This window comes from Panulirus ornatus, chromosome 7 (assembly GCF_036320965.1).
Source record: "Panulirus ornatus isolate Po-2019 chromosome 7, ASM3632096v1, whole genome shotgun sequence".
Taxonomy (NCBI): domain Eukaryota; kingdom Metazoa; phylum Arthropoda; class Malacostraca; order Decapoda; family Palinuridae; genus Panulirus; species Panulirus ornatus.
In genome coordinates this window covers 37173984-37196822 of record NC_092230.1, presented here as the reverse complement: position 1 = coordinate 37196822, position 22839 = coordinate 37173984, and the positions used below count along the sequence as shown (strand labels likewise).

General features: G+C 39.7%; 1 protein-coding gene across 1 annotated transcript in view; it reads right to left on the bottom strand.

Annotated features, from left to right (window-relative positions):
• Positions 1–352: 352 nt before the first annotated feature.
• The window catches only part of Nf1 (neurofibromin 1), a 1160697-nt gene continuing 1138210 nt past the window's right edge, over positions 353–22839 (bottom strand). Inside the window, exon 52 of the mRNA XM_071663491.1 lies at positions 353–3131. Coding sequence (XP_071519592.1) covers positions 2992–3131 — 140 coding nt within the window. The 3' untranslated portion in view covers positions 353–2991. The remainder of the gene's footprint in view (positions 3132–22839) is intronic.

Genomic DNA, 22839 nt, shown 5'->3' with positions numbered 1-22839 from the left:
ATCAAGAGAAAGGTTACTCACTGTGCATTCAACCAGCTGCATAAAATAAGTAGCACTATATTTAAACCTCTTAAATTAAGTTTCATTTTCCTCCAATCACAGTGCACCAAAGAATCAAAATAAATTTTCCCTGAAGTTTAGCTGCTTAAATCAAAGCTCTAACTGCATTACAATCCTTTCCTCTTCTACAGCATGTAGGAAGACACAAAGCACATTCGAAATAATTATGTTAAACCCAGTTCCATTCCCTATTTCCCTAACATCATGGCCAATTTGTGTTACATAGGAGAAATCTTAAATGCTTAAGTACCAAATGAAGTGTACTCATGAAAAAGGAATAAAAATCTAATCATTCATATTATAGAATTTACATTTCATTTATAAACATGTGTAAATAAAATTCTTTACATCTGTATTTGTACAGTGGAATCATACTAGGAGAAAAAGGTTTAACTAGTCTAAGGCTTTCATACAGCAGTTATGATAACTCTGCACCTACCACAGTGAAGAGCTCTCTGTCAACCATATCCAATTCTGAGACAACTCAGAACTCATGGGTTGTGAAGAAAGAGCATAAAAACTATATCCTGATAACTCCACCATGGAGCTGAACCTTACTTTGTCTTTCTAATGCCAATGCAATGAATGCTATTTTGCAGACATAATGTCTGAATCTTATTAAGTGAATGTTCTGGTTATATATCTATATTTATGAAATACTAAATCAATTCTACTTTACATACACAAAATAGATATTTGTAATGAATACAGTACACATGGACATAGAGAATTCTCTCTTTCTTTATATCCAATATAATTTCCTGCATTAAAAATGGTCCTGTTAAGATGAAGATTTGAGGTCAAGGACTAAGAAACAGGAATCAGCTACCTCTTAACTTGTATCATTTAGGTTATTTCCAGCAAACAAGGTGACACATGTAGATCCTCATCCATATACTGTCTCTTAAACACTGCTGTATATAGTTAAAACAATCCTTAGGTTAAGAGAGGACCAAGAACACAAGAACTTTAGAAGCAATAAATGAGGGTGAAATGGATGTAGTGCTATAATGGCTGGAAATCAAAAGTATGCCTTTCAAAAAGGTTTTCTCAAAGAAATAATGTATTTTTTCCTTTATATCTATTGCCAATTTCTCTGTGCATGCTTAATCATCTAATGAGTGTCATTTGTACGTGTCATATAATTCTTTTTATCTATAATTTCTTTCCTGAATGTAATTTTTTCCACCTGAAAATTATGTGCTGACCTTACATTCTATATCCAGTCCTTGTAGTATCACTTAAATTATAAAAACAGTATCAGTGTTACAGCATATCTTCACAAGCTACAGCTCAAAACCATAGCTATAAAATAATTCAAAACAATTAAAAAACTTCCAAGAGACTATTTAACAATGTGCAAAGACTGCAATTTCAATCACTAGAGCAGTATTGCCATCTTACCTACCATTAATGAATGAACACTGGACTTATCATGCCAAACAGTAGTTTAAACTGAGGAACCTGCAATGCATGGATTCACTTATCTATTTTCATTTAGAGAATTTATTGTAAAAGATAAATGAAAGTGGACATAATAGATATAGATAGTTATTGGGAGATACAGAGTCCTATGGCAACCCAACCTGACAATTGGGCTACCTTGACATCACAGAGGCCTCAGTAATACCCTTTTCAAAAGTGAAAGAAACATTTGTATTCATGAACTTTCAAAACAAAACTTTAGTATGGTTCTCTTATGTCAGCTTCAAAGCTAATATGAACCTTGTTAAACAGATTCAAACAATAAAAGGTCATTCATGCCATACCATCCAAGGTTATGCACCAGAAATCTTGTCTTTAGACTCATTTACCTGATGAACATTAAAAGCTGTAACATCACAAACTCAGCTTGAGAAGAAACTGTTTATATTCATTATATATTCTCTCAACTATCCCATGAGCATTCATTCTATTACTCACATTCACATATACACTCCCAGTTATTTTACAAAAGTTCACATGTCTGACCAAAAATACAATACTGATTGTTTTCCTTATGTAACTCATTACATACAAGTTATCACTGAATACCCTCATCCTGGGTGGCCAAACCCAGTCGGCAGAGAACAACTAACAGGTCACAAGTAGTTACATTTCAAAAGTAGGGAGGATTTTCCTCAGCCGCAAGCTATATTTACAGAACTCATGTACCTAGTACACAAAAGCAACTCTTTCTCTTTGATGAGAAAGGAGATTGATTCCATCACATTTAACTTGGCAGTCACACACCCACACCCAAATGTAGTTGCCAATCATATGTCGGAATAGTTGCTAAGCAATGTGTGACAGTAATTTCTCTCAACAAAAGTAGCCTCTTTTTAGGCCTACATACCTCTGGTAAGGAAGCTCGACACTCAACAAACACCCAAAATAAATCATATAAACTAGATTTAATCACAATCTAGCATACCTTTGGCCATGAATGAAGAATGTATCACATTATCCCAAACCAACATGTGACTGATACCTGTAAACTAAGCCTGTACAAGTAGTTGTCACATCATCACATAATTATGAGTCAAATTATCAACCATTTGATGACTACCATTTAATTACATCAGGTATCCAAAATAGGCCATTGTTAGTTCTATTCAGTGGCATTTACAGGGAGCCATCACAATTAATTTACACGAGATTAAGTGAGCTGCCTACTCCAAGCACACCTGGATTAAAATACCTTCATTATTGAATAAAAAAAACTGTTGAAAACACAAGTGATACAATCAACTGACTGGTAACCTTGAGGCTTCCCTCTTTGTCCCTTGTGTAACACGAAGGAAGAAGCTGCCATCTCTATCTTGATATCCCTATCATCTAGTTATCTTAATATCATCTCAATAATATTACAATAAATGTACAAGAAAGGAAGATCTCAGATTCAAACCAGTCAACTATGGGATTTAATAAAGATGTCAGCTTCTTCTACAGCTACTTGCTCTTGTTGGACAACTTGCAACGAAAGGAACGCTGCTTAGCAATTAAGTTAGGTAGGGCTGGCTTAGGACGAGAACCACCAGGATGTGCAGGAAAGTTCTGTGTAGCACCTGTCCCATCACTGCCATCAATTTCTGTTTAAAAGAAAATGTATGAATGTCTGAGAGAAATGAAGTGTTTTCTTATAAAAAGTATACCTAATATACACCTTACACTAGTTTTGGGGGTTGTGTTCTACCTTAACAGGTCAGTTTGTAACCATGCTTCCCTCTTGAGACCCTGGCCCACTATGCTGTTTGGCACAACATGGTTGCTTGTCATATCTTTTAATAGAAAGATGGATGTAGTGAGAATATACTCATTTTTTTCTTTCAATTAATCAGTTCTATTACATGCCAAAAAAAATATATAATGTCTTACTTTTTCCCCCAAGTGGATACTTGAAGAAGTACTAATCATTCTTGCCATAAATTTTTAGTAGCTAATGAACACAGTTGTCAATTACTACCCTAATCTGCTAGCTAAGCTAACAAGCAGAATTTCTGAGATAATGTTTTAAGCACAACTTATGACATGTGAAGGTACAAAAGTTAACATAAAGTTTGTTGAAAAAAGGTTTAATACTGACTGAAAACTATGTACTAAATCATTTAAACTTGAAATCTCATGATAAAACAATAACTGAGATGATTGCATTAATGAAGGAAAAATATCTATATTCCTCTGTATAGGGTTACTTGAAGATCCATAACAAATACAGTAAGCAACCTAATATCTGGCCACCTATTATCCAGGAAGTCCAGTTATCTAATACACAGGGTAGATGTCCTTCAGGACATTATCGAATCCAGCTTGCTGAGAGAATCAGGGAGTGAGCCATCAATGTTAAACAGCAGTGCTGTGGATGTTGAGGCACTCCAGAGTAAGCCTTCTTCTCTTATCTGGGAAAGCCAACTCTTCTAGGCAGTGCAAAAAGGTGCAAAACCCAATACACGTTTACCTTTGATGCCAATAATCATAAAAAACCTGATTCAGGCTTTGGATGATGTCAAGGAAAATGAACATGAAGTGAGGCCCATCAGCGAGTCTATTATCCAAGGATAGCTAGAGGTATTCTGCACCAGAAACCCATTGCACCATAAAATATTTTGTTTTCCTGATACCAGGGTAGATTATGTTGCTAATGCTGTAGACAAGGTCTGCGGTGGCACTAATGATAATACACTTATTATTTGTCATGTTAGTACTAATGATGTACTAAATGCAAGATCACAGGAGCTGCTGGAGAAGTATCACTGGCTTATCCAATGTTTCCTAGAAAAAAATAATAATATTATCATTTCTGGAACTTTTCCCAGGATGGCATCAGCTGAGAACACCTTCTTTGGTAAGGAGTTCAGTCTAAATAACAGATGAGTGAACCTCTGCTGTCAGGAAGATGAGTTCACAAACTTGTGGCTGCATTTCTACATGCAGTTTGGTATGTTTATGAAGGACAGACCATACCTCAATGAACTGGGAGCTGTGCATTTTGGTGGACTCCTCAATGAGTCTATCATTTTGGCAAAGAGGATGCATCCCATATGGAGCATACCCATCACTCTCCATAAGCACCTTTCTAAATGGGTCTCAGTTTCACCTAAAAATGTTTTATGTTAACTCTTAGAGTGTTCACAATAAAATCTTTGAGGTAGTGACAACAGCATCAGAAGGAAATTATGACGTGACTACCATTTCTGAATACTGGTTAGATATCAGCAAAAGAGATTTCCTCAATGAAAACAAAATTCCAGGTTACACTCTATCTAATAAGGATAGGGGAACAAAGTATGTGGTGGTGTCCAGTTTGTTAAGTCTCATTTAAATCCCACAGGAAAAAAGTTGTAGCTGTTGAGAATATTGATTTTATTTTTATAGAAATTAAAGATAAACTACACAGGAAAATATTAGTAAAACTAGCTTATAAGCCTTGCACAGACACCAAAGGTAGTTTAAAGATTTTATGATCAGTTAGCAGAATTCTTTAATGAATAAGATTCTACATTAGCTGGAGATGTTAACTTACCTGTAGCTAAATGGGGATAACCCTTTTCAGTAGCTCTGAGCATGCAACCTACCTAAATTTGCTTGATAAGTGCCTTAATCCACTTAAGTCAAGAAACCTAATCACGTGAGAATACAGGTTGAACCTCTTTAATCCAGCAATAATGGGACCTGGCCATTACCAGACCACAGAAAATGCCAAAAAACAGAGACTGATTCCTTAGGAATTCCCTATCTAAACATATTCCCAACCCCTAGTCTTGCCAGCTCATTCCACATACATATAGCTGTGTTATCAAAGGGAGAACAAATCTTAAAATAGAAAGTAATACAAACATCAAACCTTTCAAACAAGGTTTTCATTGTTACATCAGTTTACATCAAAAGTATTCCCATACAGAGACTCCCCAGTACCTTGGACAAGGGTTTTTCATGGCATATGACGCTAATACAGGGCAGACACATTAGCATTATACACTTGTTCTGGGGCTAAGTTTTCCACTGCCACTAACTGTGCAAATTCATCCACAAACTTTGTCGCAGCTTTGTGATGAGTGGTTACCAATGTAACAAACAACCATAGGTTGGTAGTTGGCTTTGGCTGCCTCTTATCATTATTGTTTGTTTTATTGTTATCATCAAGTCAGCCACCCCGCGCTGTGTCAGTCCCAGCCAGGCAGTTGGCTCGTACACTCTCGCCCTGTACATACTGCTGTTGGTTTTTTTAATATTTCAATAAAGAATTGGAATTTTTAGAGATTCTTTTAACATGACCTTGCACAACAAGCTGGTTCCATACTCAAATAGAAATTAAGACATCCCCTTTTCTTTGAACTACATATCCAGAAGCATTACATGCAGTGTTGTATTGGAATTTTTATAGATTCTTTTAACATGACCTTACACAACAAGCTTCCATGTCAGCACAAAGCTTTTCTCTGCGCGTACTTTTTTTTTTTTTTTTTTTTTATACTTTGTCGCTGTCTCCCGCGTTTGCGAGGTAGCGCAAGGAAACAGACGAAAGAAATGGCCCAACCCCCCCCCATACACATGTACATACACACGTCCACACACGCAAATATACATACCTACACAGCTTTCCATGGTTTACCCCAGACGCTTCACATGCCTTGATTCACTCCACTGACAGCACGTCAACCCCTGTATACCACATCGCTCCAATTCACTCTATTCCTTGCCCTCCTTTCACCCTCCTGCATGTTCAGGCCCCGATCACACAAAATCTTTTTCACTCCATCTTTCCACCTCCAATTTGGTCTCCCTCTTCTCCTCGTTCCCTCCACCTCCGACACATATATCCTCTTGGTCAATCTTTCCTCACTCATTCTCTCCATGTGCCCAAACCATTTCAAAACACCCTCTTCTGCTCTCTCAACCACGCTCTTTTTATTTCCACACATCTCTCTTACCCTTACGTTACTTACTCGATCACACCACCTCACACCACACATTGTCCTCAAACATCTCATTTCCAGCACATCCATCCTCCTGCGCACAACTCTATCCATAGCCCACGCCTCGCAACCATACAACATTGTTGGAACCACTATTCCTTCAAACATACCCATTTTTGCTTTCCGAGATAATGTTCTCGACTTCCACACATTTTTCAAGGCTCCCAAAATTTTCGCCCCCTCCCCCACCCTATGATCCACTTCCGCTTCCATGGTTCCATCCGCTGACAGATCCACTCCCAGATATCTAAAACACTTCACTTCCTCCAGTTTTTCTCCATTCAAACTCACCTCCCAATTGACTTGACCCTCAACCCTACTGTACCTAATAACCTTGCTCTTATTCACATTTACTCTTAACTTTCTTCTTCCACACACTTTACCAAACTCAGTCACCAGCTTCTGCAGTTTCTCACATGAATCAGCCACCAGCGCTGTATCATCAGCGAACAACAACTGACTCACTTCCCAAGCTCTCTCATCCCCAACAGACTTCATACTTGCCCCTCTTTCCAGGACTCTTGCATTTACCTCCCTAACAACCCCATCCATAAACAAATTAAACAACCATGGAGACATCACACACCCCTGCCGCAAACCTACATTCACTGAGAACCAATCACTTTCCTCTCTTCCTACACGTACACATGCCTTACATCCTCGATAAAAACTTTTCACTGCTTCTAACAACTTGCCTCCCACACCATATATTCCCAACACCTTCCACAGAGCATCTCTATCAACTCTATCATATGCCTTCTCCAGATCCATAAATGCTACATACAAATCCCTTTGCCTTTCTAAGTACTTCCCACATACATTCTTCAAAGCAAACACCTGATCCACACATCCTCCACCACTTCTGAAACCACACTGCTCCTCCCCAATCTGATGCTCTGTACATGCCTTCACCCTCTCAATCAATACCCTCCCATATAATTTACCAGGAATACTCAACAAACTCATACCTCTGTAATTTGAGCACTCACTCTTATCCCCCCCGCCTTTGTACAATGGCACTATGCACGCATTCCGCCAATCCTCAGGCACCTCACCATGAGTCACACATACATTAAACAACCTCACCAACCAGTCAACAATACAGTCACCCCCCCTTTTAATAAACTCCACCGCAACACCATCTGCGCGTACTATATGCTGAAAATTCCATGTCTCCACTTAAACTTGTGTAACCATCCTTGCGAATATTCAGTCATAGTCTAGCTTTAGTTCTCTATAAAAAACTTTGGCCTGCTTGATAAGCATCTCTCCAGATATGGTTACACCTTCATTACATCAGAGCTTAAACCACTTTACAAGTGCACTGTCTAATTCTGTACTCCTGGCACCTTTCAAAGTTTTCCAAAACTTTAAACTTTTCTGGCTTTCATTTTCAGCAAAAAACTGAATATAAGAAATTAACAAGACTGTTAATTAGCTTGGGTGCAGTGTAAACAGATTTTGGTGCCTTAGCACTGCTAACAGTGCTGCCCTGGTGGAAGATCTACAAACTAATGGCAGCAAATTCAAAATGTGCTGGACCATGGGAGTTGACGGACCACAGAGTACCGAATAAGAGAGGTACAACCTGTTCATTAGATTTCGGCTTAACTGCAAATAGGGATCGCCTTAATAATGTTGAAGTTGGAGAAAGTTTGACACAAGTGATCAGTGACAAATTACTTTTGAGGTCACGTACAACACTGCATGTAATGCTTCTGGATATGTAGTTCAAAGAAAAGGGGATATCTTAATTTCTATTTGAGTATGGAACCATCTAGGAGAAAGTCCCTGCTAGATTGAGCATCTTCATTTTCAAAGATAGCTTTAGAATACAAAAGCAAAGGTCCATACAATATATCTTTAAGGGAAAGTCTATGTCCTTTGAGCCTTTAAACATATCAAGTAGTTAGAAAATACTCCAGGGGAAGAAGATGGTCTGAAAAACCAAAATTAGTGTTTGTCTCTTCCAAAGGAAGTATTGATGGTCCTTGTGATCTCAGAAATATTATCAAAAAATACTGACTACCTTTCGGATCTCTGTGATGGACTGTCTAACATCAAACAGGTTATTATTCCAAGAAGTGAGAATTCTGAAAGCAGCAAAAAGAAAGCTCCCTATGAATTAATCTCCTATTCAAATGAATCTCAAGGTAGCAGGTGTTCTCCATCATAAAAAAAAAAGCCAGGAATGACCATCAAATGTTACGAAGATGGGCACTTTAACTCTTTCCTAAAACAACTGTTCCCTGAACCACTCTACAGAAGCCACCTCATCATATGAAGCTTCTGAGTCAAGGACAATGTCCCCCTATGAAAAGGATGGAGAAGGAACCCACAGCTCACTTGGACCTAGCAGAAGCTCTTTATCCAAAGGAACGGCCCCTGAGAAATCCTTTGAAGGGTGGGTGTGTATCATTAGCAGAACTCAGCAGGAGTATGATGTGATCCCAACCAGAACTTGGATCCTTATGGAGAACTGGATCCAATGGGCAGTTCTTAACACTGAAGATTTAAAAGGGCAGATAAGAACATTAGGAGCCTGCAAAGGGATTGGGACTGCTTGCTCATAAACTGGAGCAGAATCTGTTTACTTTTGTCAATTTCTGGGACTACTTGTCCATAAACTGGAGAAGACTCTGTTTGCTTTTGTCAATTTCAGGAAGAAAGAAGTTCCAGAAATAATTCTTGTCAGGAAAAGCACCCTTCGTTGTGAACTCAAGCTCCTACATCAAACAAAGGGCAGTCCAAGAAAATGAGGGAAGTCTATCCCTCTCCTGCTCATGTTTCAAATGATGGGCTCTAACAAAATCTACTTTTCTCTTCAATAAATTAGACTGAGGTAGAAGTTTTTGTTAGATGTGCATGCCAGATGAAGTCCTAAATCCATTTATTAGAAAGAAGTGAAGGGCCATCAGAAGATGTGCAACTGCTACAATAAACACACTTTATGTTGGGGGTTATCTGCTTCAACATGATCCTCACAGTTGGCAAAGTACATGTTTTGGTCTTGGCTATAAAAAAATTGATCTTGAGGAATAGCCAGATTCTCTGCTAACTACCTACCTAAGAGTACCTACATATCTTGCTAGATAAATAACCGTTCTTCTCAGCTACCACATACATTATAAATCAACTATTCTTGGTTCATCTGAGACTGGTTTCAACAAGTATAATCTATATGTTTCTGTAGTTGTTCCATGCATGTTTCCTATTTCTCCTGGCAGTATATTGAGTAGTCCTTCTAGTTTACTGGTTGGTCCATCATATACTTTTGTCTCATTTATTTCATTTTCGGTATGTTCCATGGTATCCTTAATGACTCAATAAGTCTGTTACATTTTTGTTGAGAGATTTTCAGGTTTAACACATTCTATTCTATATTTTCAATTTGTTGCCAAGTGTAGATTACCATATATCATTCTCTTCTTTCTAGGCTATAAATCTGCAGTTCTTTCAGCCATTCATGGTAGTTCACATGTTTCATCCCTTCAATATTCCTTGTGAAAGGCCTACAAATTTCTCTAATTTACCTATTTCTGTTAGTTTCATTAGTGACCATAAAACAGCAGTGTTCAAGTTTGCTTCTTGTATACAAGTTAAACTTTCTTACCAATAGATTTCTATCTCATGCACTGAAAGTTTTCAGTATCATACCATTCATCACTTGATTTGATAGTTATCTTCTCAATATGCTCTCTGAAATCTAGTTTCTCATTTATGATGACCCATATCTTTACTTAAAAACTTTTCCACTTTCTATCACTTTCTTTGTTAGATCTTTACATGGTACTGCTACTATATTCTTATTTGTTCCATGGCTTTGTGTTCTAATCCATATTCATTAAATTCCATCAGGTTCTCATCTGCCCATTTGAATACTGTGCCTAAGTCTTTTTGCATCTCGTTTTGATCAGTTTTTGATAAAGTCTTTTTGTTAATTTGGGTATCTTTACTATGTTTTCCTTTACTTTACTGTTGATGTCTCAAATTATTAAAAAGAATATTGAGGCTAATATCATTCCCTGTGGTATCCCAGATAGGACATCTTCCTTCTCAGACATGGTTCTGTTTGCTATCTCGTTGAACTTTGTGTCAGTTTGAAACTCTTTCTATCTTACCATCAACATAGTTTAATTTTTTTCTGGCAAAATTCTGCAGTTTACTTTATCAAATTCTTTTGCATGTCAAGAAAAATGGCATCCATTCTTTTTCCTTAGATTAAAATTTCATAAATGTCATTGACAGGTGGTTTAAAATATGTCCTTTTATCACCCTTGCAAAAACTTTTGTAGCATGCAGTCAAGCTAATTGGTCTGTATTGTTCAGATATTGACTTGGATCCTCCATTTTGTATTGGTGTTACATTTACTAATTTGAGAATAACTGCAATTCATCCAAACTTCACCTCAAAAATATCACTGGTTTCACTTCTGCTGCTTTTGCCTTTCCAAAGAATATGGCTGGGATTCCATCTGATCCTGGAGATCAATTTTTTGAGATGATCAGTCTCTCAAATTATATTTTCCTATTATTTCTATTATTATTTTGCTTTGTCGCTGTCTCCTGCGTTAGCGAGGTAGCACAAGGAAACAGATGAAAGAATGGCCCAACCCACCCACATACACATGTATGTACATACACGTCCAAACACGCAAATATACATACCTATACATCTCAACGTATACATATATATACACACACAGACATATACATATATACACATTTACATAATTCAAACTGTCTGCCTTTATTCATTCCCGTCACCACCCCGTCACACATGAAATAACAACCCCCTCCCCCAGCATGAGTGTGGGGTAGTGCTAGGAAAAGACAACAAAGGCCACATTCATTCACACTCAGTCTCTAGCTGTCATGTAATAATGCACCGAAAGCACAGCTCCCTTTCCACATCCAGGCCCCACAAAACTTTCCATGGTTTACCCCAGACGCTTCACATGCCCTGATTCAATCCTTTGACAGCACTCGACCCCGGTATACCACATTGATCCAATTCACTCTATTCCTTGCCCGCTTTTCACCATCCTGCATGTTCAGGCCCCGATCACTCAAAATCTTTTTCACTCCATCTTTCCACCTCCAATTTGGTCTTCCACTTCTTCTCGTTCCCCCAACCTCTGACACACATATCCTCTTGGTCAATCTTTCCTCGCTCATTCTATTCATGTGACCAAACCATTTCAAAACACCCTCTTCTGCTCTCCCAACCACACTCTTTTTATTACCACACATCTCTCTTACCCTATCATTTCTTACTCGATCAAACCACCTCACACCACATATTGTCCTCAAACATCTCACTTCCAACACATCCACCCTCCTCCGCACAACTCTATCTATAGCCCATGCCTTGCAACCATATAACATTGTTGGAACCACTATTCCTTTAAACATACCCATTTTTGCTTTCCACGATAACGTTCTCAACTTCCACACATTCTTCAAGGCTCCCAGAAATTTTGCCCTCTCCCCCACCCTATGATTCACTTCCGCTTCCATGGTTCCATCCGCTACCAAATCCACTCCCAGATATCTAAAACACTTTACTTCCTCCAGTTTTTCTCCATTCAAACTTACCTCGCAACTGACTTGTCCCTCAACCCTACTGTACCTAATAACCTTGCTCTTTTTCATATTTACTCTCAGCTTTCTTCTTTCACACACTTTACCAAACTCAGTCACCAGCTTCTGCAGATTCTCACACGAATCAGCCACCAGCGCTGTATCATCAGTGAACAACAACTGAATCACTTCCCAAGCTCTCTCATCCACAACAGACTGCATACTTGCCCCTCTTTCCAAAGCTCTTGCATTCACCTCCCTAACAACCCCATCCATAAACAAATTAAACAACCATGGAGACATCACACACCCCTGCTGCAAACCAACACTCACTGAGAACCAATGAATTTCCTCTCTTCCTACACGTACACATGCCTTACATCCTTGATAAAAACTTTTCACAGCTTCTAACAATTTGCCCCCCACACCATATATTCTTAATTCCTTCCACGGAGCATCTCTATCAACTCTATCTTATGCCTTCTCCAGATCCATAAATGCTACATACAAATATGTTTCCTTTTCTAAGTATTTCTCACATACACTCTTCAAAGGAATCACATGATCCACACATCCTCTATCACTTCTGAAACCACACTGTTCTTCCCCAATCTGATGTTCTGTACATGCCTTCACCCTCTCAATCAATACCCACCCATATAATTTCCCAGGAATACTCAACAAACGTATACCTCTGTAATTTAAGCACTCACTTTTATCCCCTTTTGCCTTTATACAATGGCACTATGCAAAGCAATTCTCCAATCCTCAGGCACCTCACCATGAGTCATACATACATCAAATAACCTTACCAACCAGTCAACAATACAGTCACCTCCTTTTTCAATAAATTCCACTACAATACCATCCAAACCCGCTGCCTTGCCGGCTTTCATCTTCTGCAAAGCTTTTACTACCTCTTCTCTGTTTACCAAATCATTCTCCCTAACCCTCTCACTTTGCACACCATCTCGACCAAAACACCCTATATCTGCCACTCTATCATCAAACACATTCAACAAACCTTCAAAATACTCACTCCATCTCCTTCTCCCATCACCACTACTTGTTATCACCTCCCCATTAGCCCCCTTCACTGAAGTTCCAATTTGTTCCCTTGTCTTACACACTTTATTTACCTCCTTCCAAAACTTCTTTTTATTCTCCCTAAAATTTAATGATACTCTCTCATCCCAACTCTCATTAGCCCTCTTTTACACCTTTTGCACCTTTCCTTGACCTCCTGCCTCTTTCTTATATATATGGAAGCAGAAGTGAATCATAGGGTGGGGGAGGGGCCGAAAATCCTGGGAGCCTTGAAGAATGTTTGGAAGTTGCGAACATTATCTCGGAAAGCAAAAATGGCTATGTTTGAAGGAATAGTGGTTCCAACAATGTTGTATGGTTGCGAGGCATGGGCTATGGATAGAGTTGTACACAGAAGGGTGGATGTGCTGGAAATGAGATGTTTGAGGACAATATGTGGTGTGAGGTGGTTTGATCGAGTAAGTAATGTTAGGGTAAGAGAGATGTGTGGAAATAAAAAGAGTGTGGTTGAGAGAGCAGAAGAGGGTGTTTTGACATGGTTTGGGTACATAGAGAGAATGAGTGAGGAAAGATTGACCAAGAGGATATATGTGTCGGAGGTGGAGGGAACAAGGAGAAGTGGGAGACCAAATTGGAGGTGGAAAGATGGAGTGAAAAAGATTTTGAATGATCGGTGCCTGAACATGCAGGAGGGTGAAAGGCGGGCAAGGAATAGAGTGAATTGGATCAATGTGGTATACCGGCATTGACGTGCTGTCAAAGGACTGAATCAGGGAATGTGAAGCGTCTGGCGTAAACCATGGAAAGTTCTGTGGGGACTGGAAGTGGAAAGGGAGCTGTGGTCTCAGTGCATTATTACATGACAGCGAGAGACTGAGTGCGAACGAATGGGGCCTTTGTTGTCTTTTCCTAGCACTACCTTGCACACATGAGGGGGGAGGGGGTTGTTATTCCATGTGTTGTGAGGTGGCGATGGGAATAAATAAAGGCAGACAGTATGAATTATGTACATGTGTACATATGTATATGTCTGTGTGTGTATATATATATGTGTACATTGAGATGTATAGGTATGTATATTTGCGTGTGTGGACGTGTATGTATATAAAAGTGTATGTGGGTGGGTTGGGCCATTCTTTTGTCTGTTTCCTTGCGTTACCTCGCTAATGCGGGAGACAGCGACAAAGCCAAATAAATAAATAAAAAATAAAAATATATATATACAGAATAAAAAGATGTTCTGGAAGGAGGTAAATAAAGTGCGTAAGACAAGGGAGCAAATGGGAACTTCAGTGAAGGGCGCAAATGGGGAGGTGATAACAAGTAGTGGTGATGTGAGAAGGAGATGGAGTGAGTATTTTGAGGTTTGTTGAATGTGTTTGATGATAGAGTGGCAGATATAGGGTGTTTTGGTCGAGGTGGTGTGCCAAGTGAGAGGGTTAGGGAAAATGATTTGGTAAACAGAGAAGAGGTAGTAAAAGCTTTGCTGAAGATGAAAGCCAGCAAGGCAGCAGGTTTGGATGGTATTGCAGTGGAATTTATTAAAAAAGGGGGTGACTGTATTTGTTGACTGGTTGGTAAGGTTATTTAATGTATGTATGACTCATGGTGAGGTGTCTGAGGATTGGCGGAATGCGTGCATAGTGCCATTGTACAAAGGCAAAGGGGATAAGAGTGAGTGCTCAAATTACAGAGGTATAAGTTTGTTGAGTATTCCTGGTAAATTATATGGGAGGGTATTGATTGAGAGGGTGAAGGCATGTACAGAGCATCAGATTGGGGAAGAGCAGTGTGGTTTCAGAAGTAGTAGAGGATGTGTGGATCAAGTGTTTGCTTTGAAGAATGTACGTGAGAAATACTTAGAAAAGCAAATGGATTTGTATGTAGCATTTATGGATCTGGAGAAGGCATATGATAGAGTTGATAGAGATGCTCTGTGGAAGGTATTAAGAATATATGGTGTGGGAGGCAAGTTGTTAGAAGCATTGAAAAGTTTTTATTGAGGATGTAAGGCATGTGTACATGTAGGAAGAGAGGAAAGTGATTGGTTCTCAGTGAATGTAGGTTTGCGGCAGGGGTGTGTGATGTCTCCATGGTTGTTTAATTTGTTTATGGGTGGGGTTGTTAGGGAGGTGAATGCAAGAGTTTTGGAAAGAGGGGCAAGTATGCAGTCTGTTGTGGATGAGGGAGCTTGGGAAGTGAGTCAGTTGTTGTTCGCTGATGATACAGCGCTGGTGGCTGATTCATATGAGAAACTGCAGAAGCTGGTGACTGAGTTTGGTAAAGTGTGTGAAAGAAGAAAGTTAAGAGTAAATGTGAATAAGAGCAAGGTTATTAGGTACAGTAGGGTTGAGGGTCAAGTCAATTGGGAGGTAAGTTTGAACGGAGAAAAACTGGAGGAAGTAAAGTGTTTTAGATATCTGGGAGTGGATCTGGCAGCGGATGGAACCATGGAAGCGGAAGTGAATCATAGGGTGGGGGAGGAATTGTATGTAGCATTTATGGATCTGGATAAGGCATATGATAGAGCTGATAGAGATGCTCTGTGGAAAGTATTAAGAACATATGGTGTGGGAGGCAAGTTGTTAGAAGCAGTGAAAAGTTTTTATCGAGGATGTAAGGCATGTGTACGTGTAGGAAGAGAGGAAAGTGATTGGTTCTCAGTGAATGTAGGTTTGCGGCAGGGGTGTGTGATGTCTCCATGGTTGTTTAATTTGTTTATGGATGGGGTTGTTAGGGAGGTGAATGCAAGAGTTTTGGAAAGAGGGGCAAGTATGCAGTCTGTTGTGGATGAGGGAGCTTGGGAAGTGAGTCAGTTGTTGTTCGCTGATGATACAGTGCTAGGGCTGATTCATGTGAGAAACTGCAGAAGCTGGTGACTGAGTTTGGCAAAGTGTGTGAAAGAAGAAAGTTAAGAGTAAATGTGAATAAGAGCAAGGTTATTAGGTACAGTAGGGTTGAGGGTCAAGTCAATTGGGAGGTAAGTTTGAACGGAGAAAAAGTGGAGGAAGTAAAGTGTTTTAGATATCTGGGAGTGGATCTGGCAGCGGATGGAACCATGGAAGCGGAAGTGAATCATAGGGTGGGGGAGGGGGCGAAAATCCTGGGAGCCCTGAAGAATGTGTGGAAGTCGAGAACATTATCTCGGGAAGCAAAAATGGGTATGTTTGAAGGAATAGTGGTTCCAACAATGCTGTATGGTTGCAAGGCGTGGGCTATGGATAGAGTTGTGCGCAGGAGGATGGATGTGCTGGAAATGAGATGTATGAGGACAATGTGTGGTGTGAGGTGGTTTGATCGAGTAAGTAACGTAAGGGTAAGAGAGATGTGTGGAAATAAAAAGAGCGTGGCTGAGAGAGCAGAAGAGGGTGTTTTGAAATGGTTTGGGCACATGGAGAGAATGAGTGAGGAAAGATTGACCAAGAGGATATATGTGTCGGAGGTGGAGGGAACGAGGAGAAGTGGGAGACCAAATTGGAGGTGGAAAGATGGAGTGAAAAAGATTTTGTGTGATCGGGGCCTGAACATGCAGGAGGGTGAAAGGAGGGCAAGGAATAGAGTGAATTGGATCGATGTGGTATACCGGGGTTGACGTGCTGTCAGTGGATTGAATCAGGGCATGTGAAGCGTCTGGGGTAAACCATGGAAAGTTGTGTGGGGCCTGGATGTGGAAAGGGAGCTGTGGTTTCGGGCATTATTGCATGACAGCTAGAGACTGAGTGTGAACGAATGGGGCCTTTGTTGTCTTTTCCTAGTGCTACCTCGCACACATGAGGGGGGAGGGGGATGGTATTCCATGTGTGGCAAGGTGGCGATGGGAATGAATAAAGGCAGACAGTGTGAATTGTGTGCATGGGTATATATGTATGTGTCTGTGTGTGTATATATATGTGTACATTGAGATGTATAGGTATGTATATTTGTGTGTGTGGACGTGTGTGTGTGTATACATTTTGTATGGGGTGGGTTGGGCCATTTCTTTCGTCTGTTTCCTTGCGCTACCTCGCAAACGCGGGAGACAGCGACAAAGTATATAAAAAAAAAAAAAACAAACATATATGTACATATTCATCTATTATCCATTGTCGCTGTCTCCTGCATTAGCAAGGTAGTGCAAGGAAAAAGACAAAAGAATGGCCCTACCCACCCACATACACATGTATATACATACATGTCCAGACATGCACATATACATACTGATACATCTCAACGTATATTATCCCTGGGGATAGGGGAGAAAGAATACTTCCCACGTATTCCCTGCGTGTCGTAGAAGGCGACTAAATGGGGAGGGAGCGGGTGGCTGGAAATCCTCCCCTCTCGTTTTTTTTTTTTTTTTTTTTTTTTTTTTTCCCAAAAGAAGGAACAGAGAAGGGGGCCAGGTGAGGATTTTCCCTCTAAGGCCCAGTCCTCTGTTCTTAGCGCTACCTCGCAAGTGCAGGAAATGGCGAATCGTATAAAAAAAAAAAAAAAAAAAAAAAAAATATATATATATATATATATATACACACACAGATTTATACATATATACACATGTACATAATTCATAGTCTGCCCTTATTCATTCCCGTCACCACCTCGCGACACATGAAATAACAACCTCCTCCCCACACTTGTGCACGAGGTAGCGCTAGGAATAGACAACAAAGGCCACATTCGTTCACACTCAGTCTCTAGCTGTCATGTATAATGCACCAAAACCACAGCTCCCTTTCCACATCCAGGCCCCACAAAACTTTTAATGGTTTACCCCATATGCTTCACATGCCCTGGTTCAATCCAATGATGGCACGTCGACCCCAGTATACCATATTGTTCCAATTCACTCTACTCCTTGCATGCCTTTCACCCTCCTGCATGTTCAGGCCCTGATCACTCAAAATCTTTTTCACTCCATCTTTCCACCTCCAATTTGTTTCCCACTTTTCCTCGTTCCCTCCACCTCTGACATATATACCCTCTTTGTCAATCTTTCTTCACTCATTCTCTCCATGTGCCCAAACCATTTCAAAACACCCTCTTCTGCTCTCTCAACCACTCTTTTTTGTTCCACACACCTCTCTTACCCTTTCATTACTTACTCGCTCAAACCACCTCACACCACATATTGTCCTCAAACATCTCATTTCTAGCACATCCACCCTCCTCAGCACAACTCTATAGTCCACGCTTTGCAACCATTTATCAATCACTTTCCTCTCTTCCTACACGTACACATGCCTTACATCCTTGATAAAAACTTTTCAATGCTTCTAACAACTTGCCTCCCACACCATATATTCTTAATACCTTCCACAGAGTATCTCTATCAACTTTATCATATGCCTTCTCCAGATCCATAAATGCTACATACAAATCCATTTGCTTTTCTAAGAATTTCTCACATACATTCTTCAAAGCAAACACCTTATCCACACATCCTCTACCACTTCTGAAACCACACTGCTCTTCCCCAATTTGTTGCTCAGTACATGCCTTCACCCTCTCAATCAATACCCTCCCATATAATTTCTCAGGAATACTCAACAAACTTATACTTCTGTAATTTGAGCACTCACTTTTATCCCCTTTGCCTTTGTATAATGGCAGTATGCATGCATTCCGCCAATCCTCAGGCACCTCACCAGGAGTCATACATACATTAAATAATCTTACCAACCAGTCAACAATACAGTCACCCCCTTTTTTAATAAATTCCACTGCAATACTATCCAAACCCGCTGCTTTGCTGGCTTTCATCTTCCGCAAAGCTTTGACTACCTCTTCTCTGTTTACCAAATTATTCTCCCTAACCCTCTCACTTTGCACACCACCTCGACCAAAACACCCTATATCTGCCACTCTATCATCAAACACATTCAACAAACTCTCAAAATACCCACTCCATCGCCTTGTCACACCACCATTATTTGTTATCACCTCCCCATTAGCCCCCTTCACTGATGTTCCCATATGTTCCCTTGTCTTATGCATTTTATTTACCTCCTTCCAAAACATCTTTTAATTCTCCCTAAAATTTAATGATACTCTCTCATCCCAACTCTCATTTGCCCTCTTTTTCATCTCTTGCACGTTTCTCTTGACCTCCTGCCTCTTTCTTTTATACATCTCCCAGTCATTTGCATTATTTCCCTGCAAAAATCATTGAAATGCCTCTCTCTTCTCTTTCACTAACATTCTTACTTCTTCATCCCACCACTCACTACCCTTTCTAATATGCCCACCTCCCAGCCCCCCTGCTCCCTCCCCGTTTAGTTGCCTTCTACGACATGCAGGGAATACGTGGGAAGTATTCTTTCTCCCCTATCCCCAGGGATAATATATATATATATATATATATATATATATATATATATATATATATATATATATACATATATAAATGAGAATAAGAGCGAGGTTATTAGGTACAGTAGGGTTGAGGGTCAAGTCAATTGGGAGGTAAGTTTGAATGGAGAAAAACTGGAGGAAGGAAAGTGTTTTAGATATCTGGGAGTAGATCTGGCAGTGGATGGAACCATGGAAGCGGAAGTGGATCATAGGGTGGGGGAGGGGGCGAAAATCCTGGGAGCCTTGAAGAATGTGTGGAAATCGAGAACATTATCTCGGAAAGCAAAAATGGGTATGTTTGAAGGAATAGTGGTTCCAACAATGTTGTATGGTTGCGAGGCGTGGGCTATGGATAGAGTTGTGCGCAGGAGGATGGATGTGCTGGAAATGAGATGTTTGAGGACAATGTGTGGTGTGAGGTGGTTTGATCGAGTAAGTAACGTAAGGGTAAGAGAGATGTGTGGAAATAAAAAGAACGTGGTTGAGAGAGCAGAAGAGGGTGTTTTAAAATGGTTTGGGCACATGGAAAGAATGAGTGAGGAAAGATTGACCAAGAGGATATATGTGTCGGAGGTGGAGGGAACGAGGAGAAGTGGGAGACCAAATTGGAGGTGGAAAGATGGAGTGAAAAAGATTTTGTGTGATCGGGGCCTGAACATGCAGGAGGGTGAAGGAGGGCAAGAAATAGAGTGAATTGGATCGATGTGGTATACCGAGGTTGACGTGCTGTCAGTGGATTGAATCAGGGCATGTGAAGCGTCTGGGGTAAACCATGGAAAGCTGTGTAGGTATGTATATTTGCGTGTGTGAACGTATGTTTATACATGTGTATGAGGGTGAGTTGGGCCATTTCTTTCGTCTGTTTCCTTGCGCTACCTCGCAAACGTGGGAGACAGCAACAAAACAAAAAAAAAAATATATATATATATATATATATATATATATATATATATATATATATATATATATATATATATATATATATATGACCTTCTGCCTCTTTCTTTTATATATCTCCCAATCATTTGCATTATTTCCCTGCAAAAATCATCCAAATGCCTCTCTCTTCTCTTTCACTAATAATCTCACTTCTTCATCCCACCACTCACTACCCTTTCTAATCTGCCCACCTCCCACGCTTCTCATGCCACATGCATCTTTTGCACAAGCCATCACTACTTCCCTAAATACATCCCATTCCTCCCCCACTCCCCTTACGTCCTTAGTTCTCACCTTTTTCCATGCTGTACTCAGAAGAGAGAAGAGAGAATCATACATACATTAAATAACCTTACCAACCAGTCAACAATACAGTCACCCCCTTTTTTTTTATAAATTCCACTGCAATACCATCCAAACCTGTTGCCTTGCCGGCTTTCATCTTCCGCAAAGCTTTTACTACCTCTTCTCTGTTTACCAAATCATTTTCCCTAACCCTCTCACTTTGCACACCACCTCGACCAAAACACCCTATATCTGCCACTCTATCATCAAACACATTCAACAAACCTTCAAAATACTCACTCCATCTCCTTCTCACATCACCACTACTTGTTATCACCTCCCCATTTGCCCCCTTCACTGAAGTTCCTATTTGTTCCCTTGTCTTATGCACTTTATTTACCTCCTTCCAAAACATCTTTTTATTCTCCCTAACATTTAATGATACTCTCTCACCCCAACTCTCATTTGCCCTCTTTTTCACCTCTTGCACGTTTCTCTTGACCTCCTGCCTCTTTCTTTTATACATCTCCCACTCATTTGCATTATTTCCCTGCAAAAATCGTCCAAATGCCTCTCTCTTCTCTTTCACTAATAATCTTACTTCTTCATCCCACCACTCACTACCCTATCTAATCTGCCCATCTCCCACGCTTCTCATGCCACAAGCATCTTTTGCGCAAGCCATCACTGCTTCCCTAAATACATCCATTCCTCCCCCACTCCCATTACATCCTTTGTTCTCACCTTTTTCCATTCTGTACACAGTCTCTCCTGGTATTTCCTCACACAAGTCTCGTTCCCAAGCTCACTTACTCTCACCACTCTCTTAACCCCAACATTCTCTTTTCCTTTCTGAAAACCTCTACAAATCTTCACCTTCGCCTCCACAAGATAATGATCAGACATCCCTCCAGTTGCACCTCTCAGTACATTAACATCCAAAAGTCTCTCTTTCGCGTGCCTATCAATTAACACGTAATCCATTAACGCTCTGTGTATTTATATGTATGTATATATGCATATGTTGTTATATGTATGTATATGTTTGTGTATGGGTGTTTATGTATATATATATATATATATGTGTATCTGAGTGATGGGCCATTCTTCGTCTGTTTCCAGGCACTACCTCACTGATGCTGGAAACAGCATTTAGTATAATAATAACAATAATAATAATGATAACATAGGAAGAAGACTTATAACCCTAAATATGCTGTATTGTTCAATTTTATGTACATAGGATGTGGATTGGGAGCTGTGGTATCAGTGCATTACACATGACAGCTAGAAACTGAGTGTGAACGAATGTGGCTTTTTTTTTTCTTTTCGTCTGCTTTCCTGGTGCTACCTTGATGAAGTGAGGGTAGCTATGCTGTTTCTTGTGGGGCAGGGTAGAGACAGGAAAGGATGAAGGCAAGAAAGTATGAATACGTGCATGTGTATATATTCCTATGAGTCCATGGGGAAAATGAAACATGATAAGTTCCCTAGTGCACTTTCGTGTAATAATTACATCATCAGGGGAGATACAAGAAACATAAGATTGTCCAAGACAGAAAATGAGAGCATCATAAACTTATTATGTGGACAAGAAGGTGAATTGTTTACAAATTTTATCAAAAATAAAGTTATCCAATTTGGATAGACCTTAACTAATATTAAGGTTATAATTCTTTGTGTATTTAATAATAGAAGATTCAGTGATATTTCTCATAGTACTGGAGTTAGGGTTAATAACTGAGATGGCATTACTCCAGTCAGTACAATGATCATAATTTTTAACGTGATTAAACAAGGCATTTGATTCTTGTTCTGTTCTTTTACTATATCTATGTTGCTTAAGTCTAACAGAAAGACCCTTAACAGTCTGCCCAACATAAAACTTATCACAATTTATACATGACACTTTTTTCAATTCAATGGAGAAAATTATGCTGAAAAATTTGGTATGGCAATGGGTTACCCTCTTTTACCTGTCCTAAGTAATCTTTATATGGAATTTTTTGAAACAAAATTACTAAAGGGTATCTTACCTTCTAATACAATTTGGTTCAGGTATGTAGATGACGTTCTTTGTGTTTGGCCAACAAATGAAAAATTTACAAACATTTCTCCCCTTACTTAACAATTTAATACC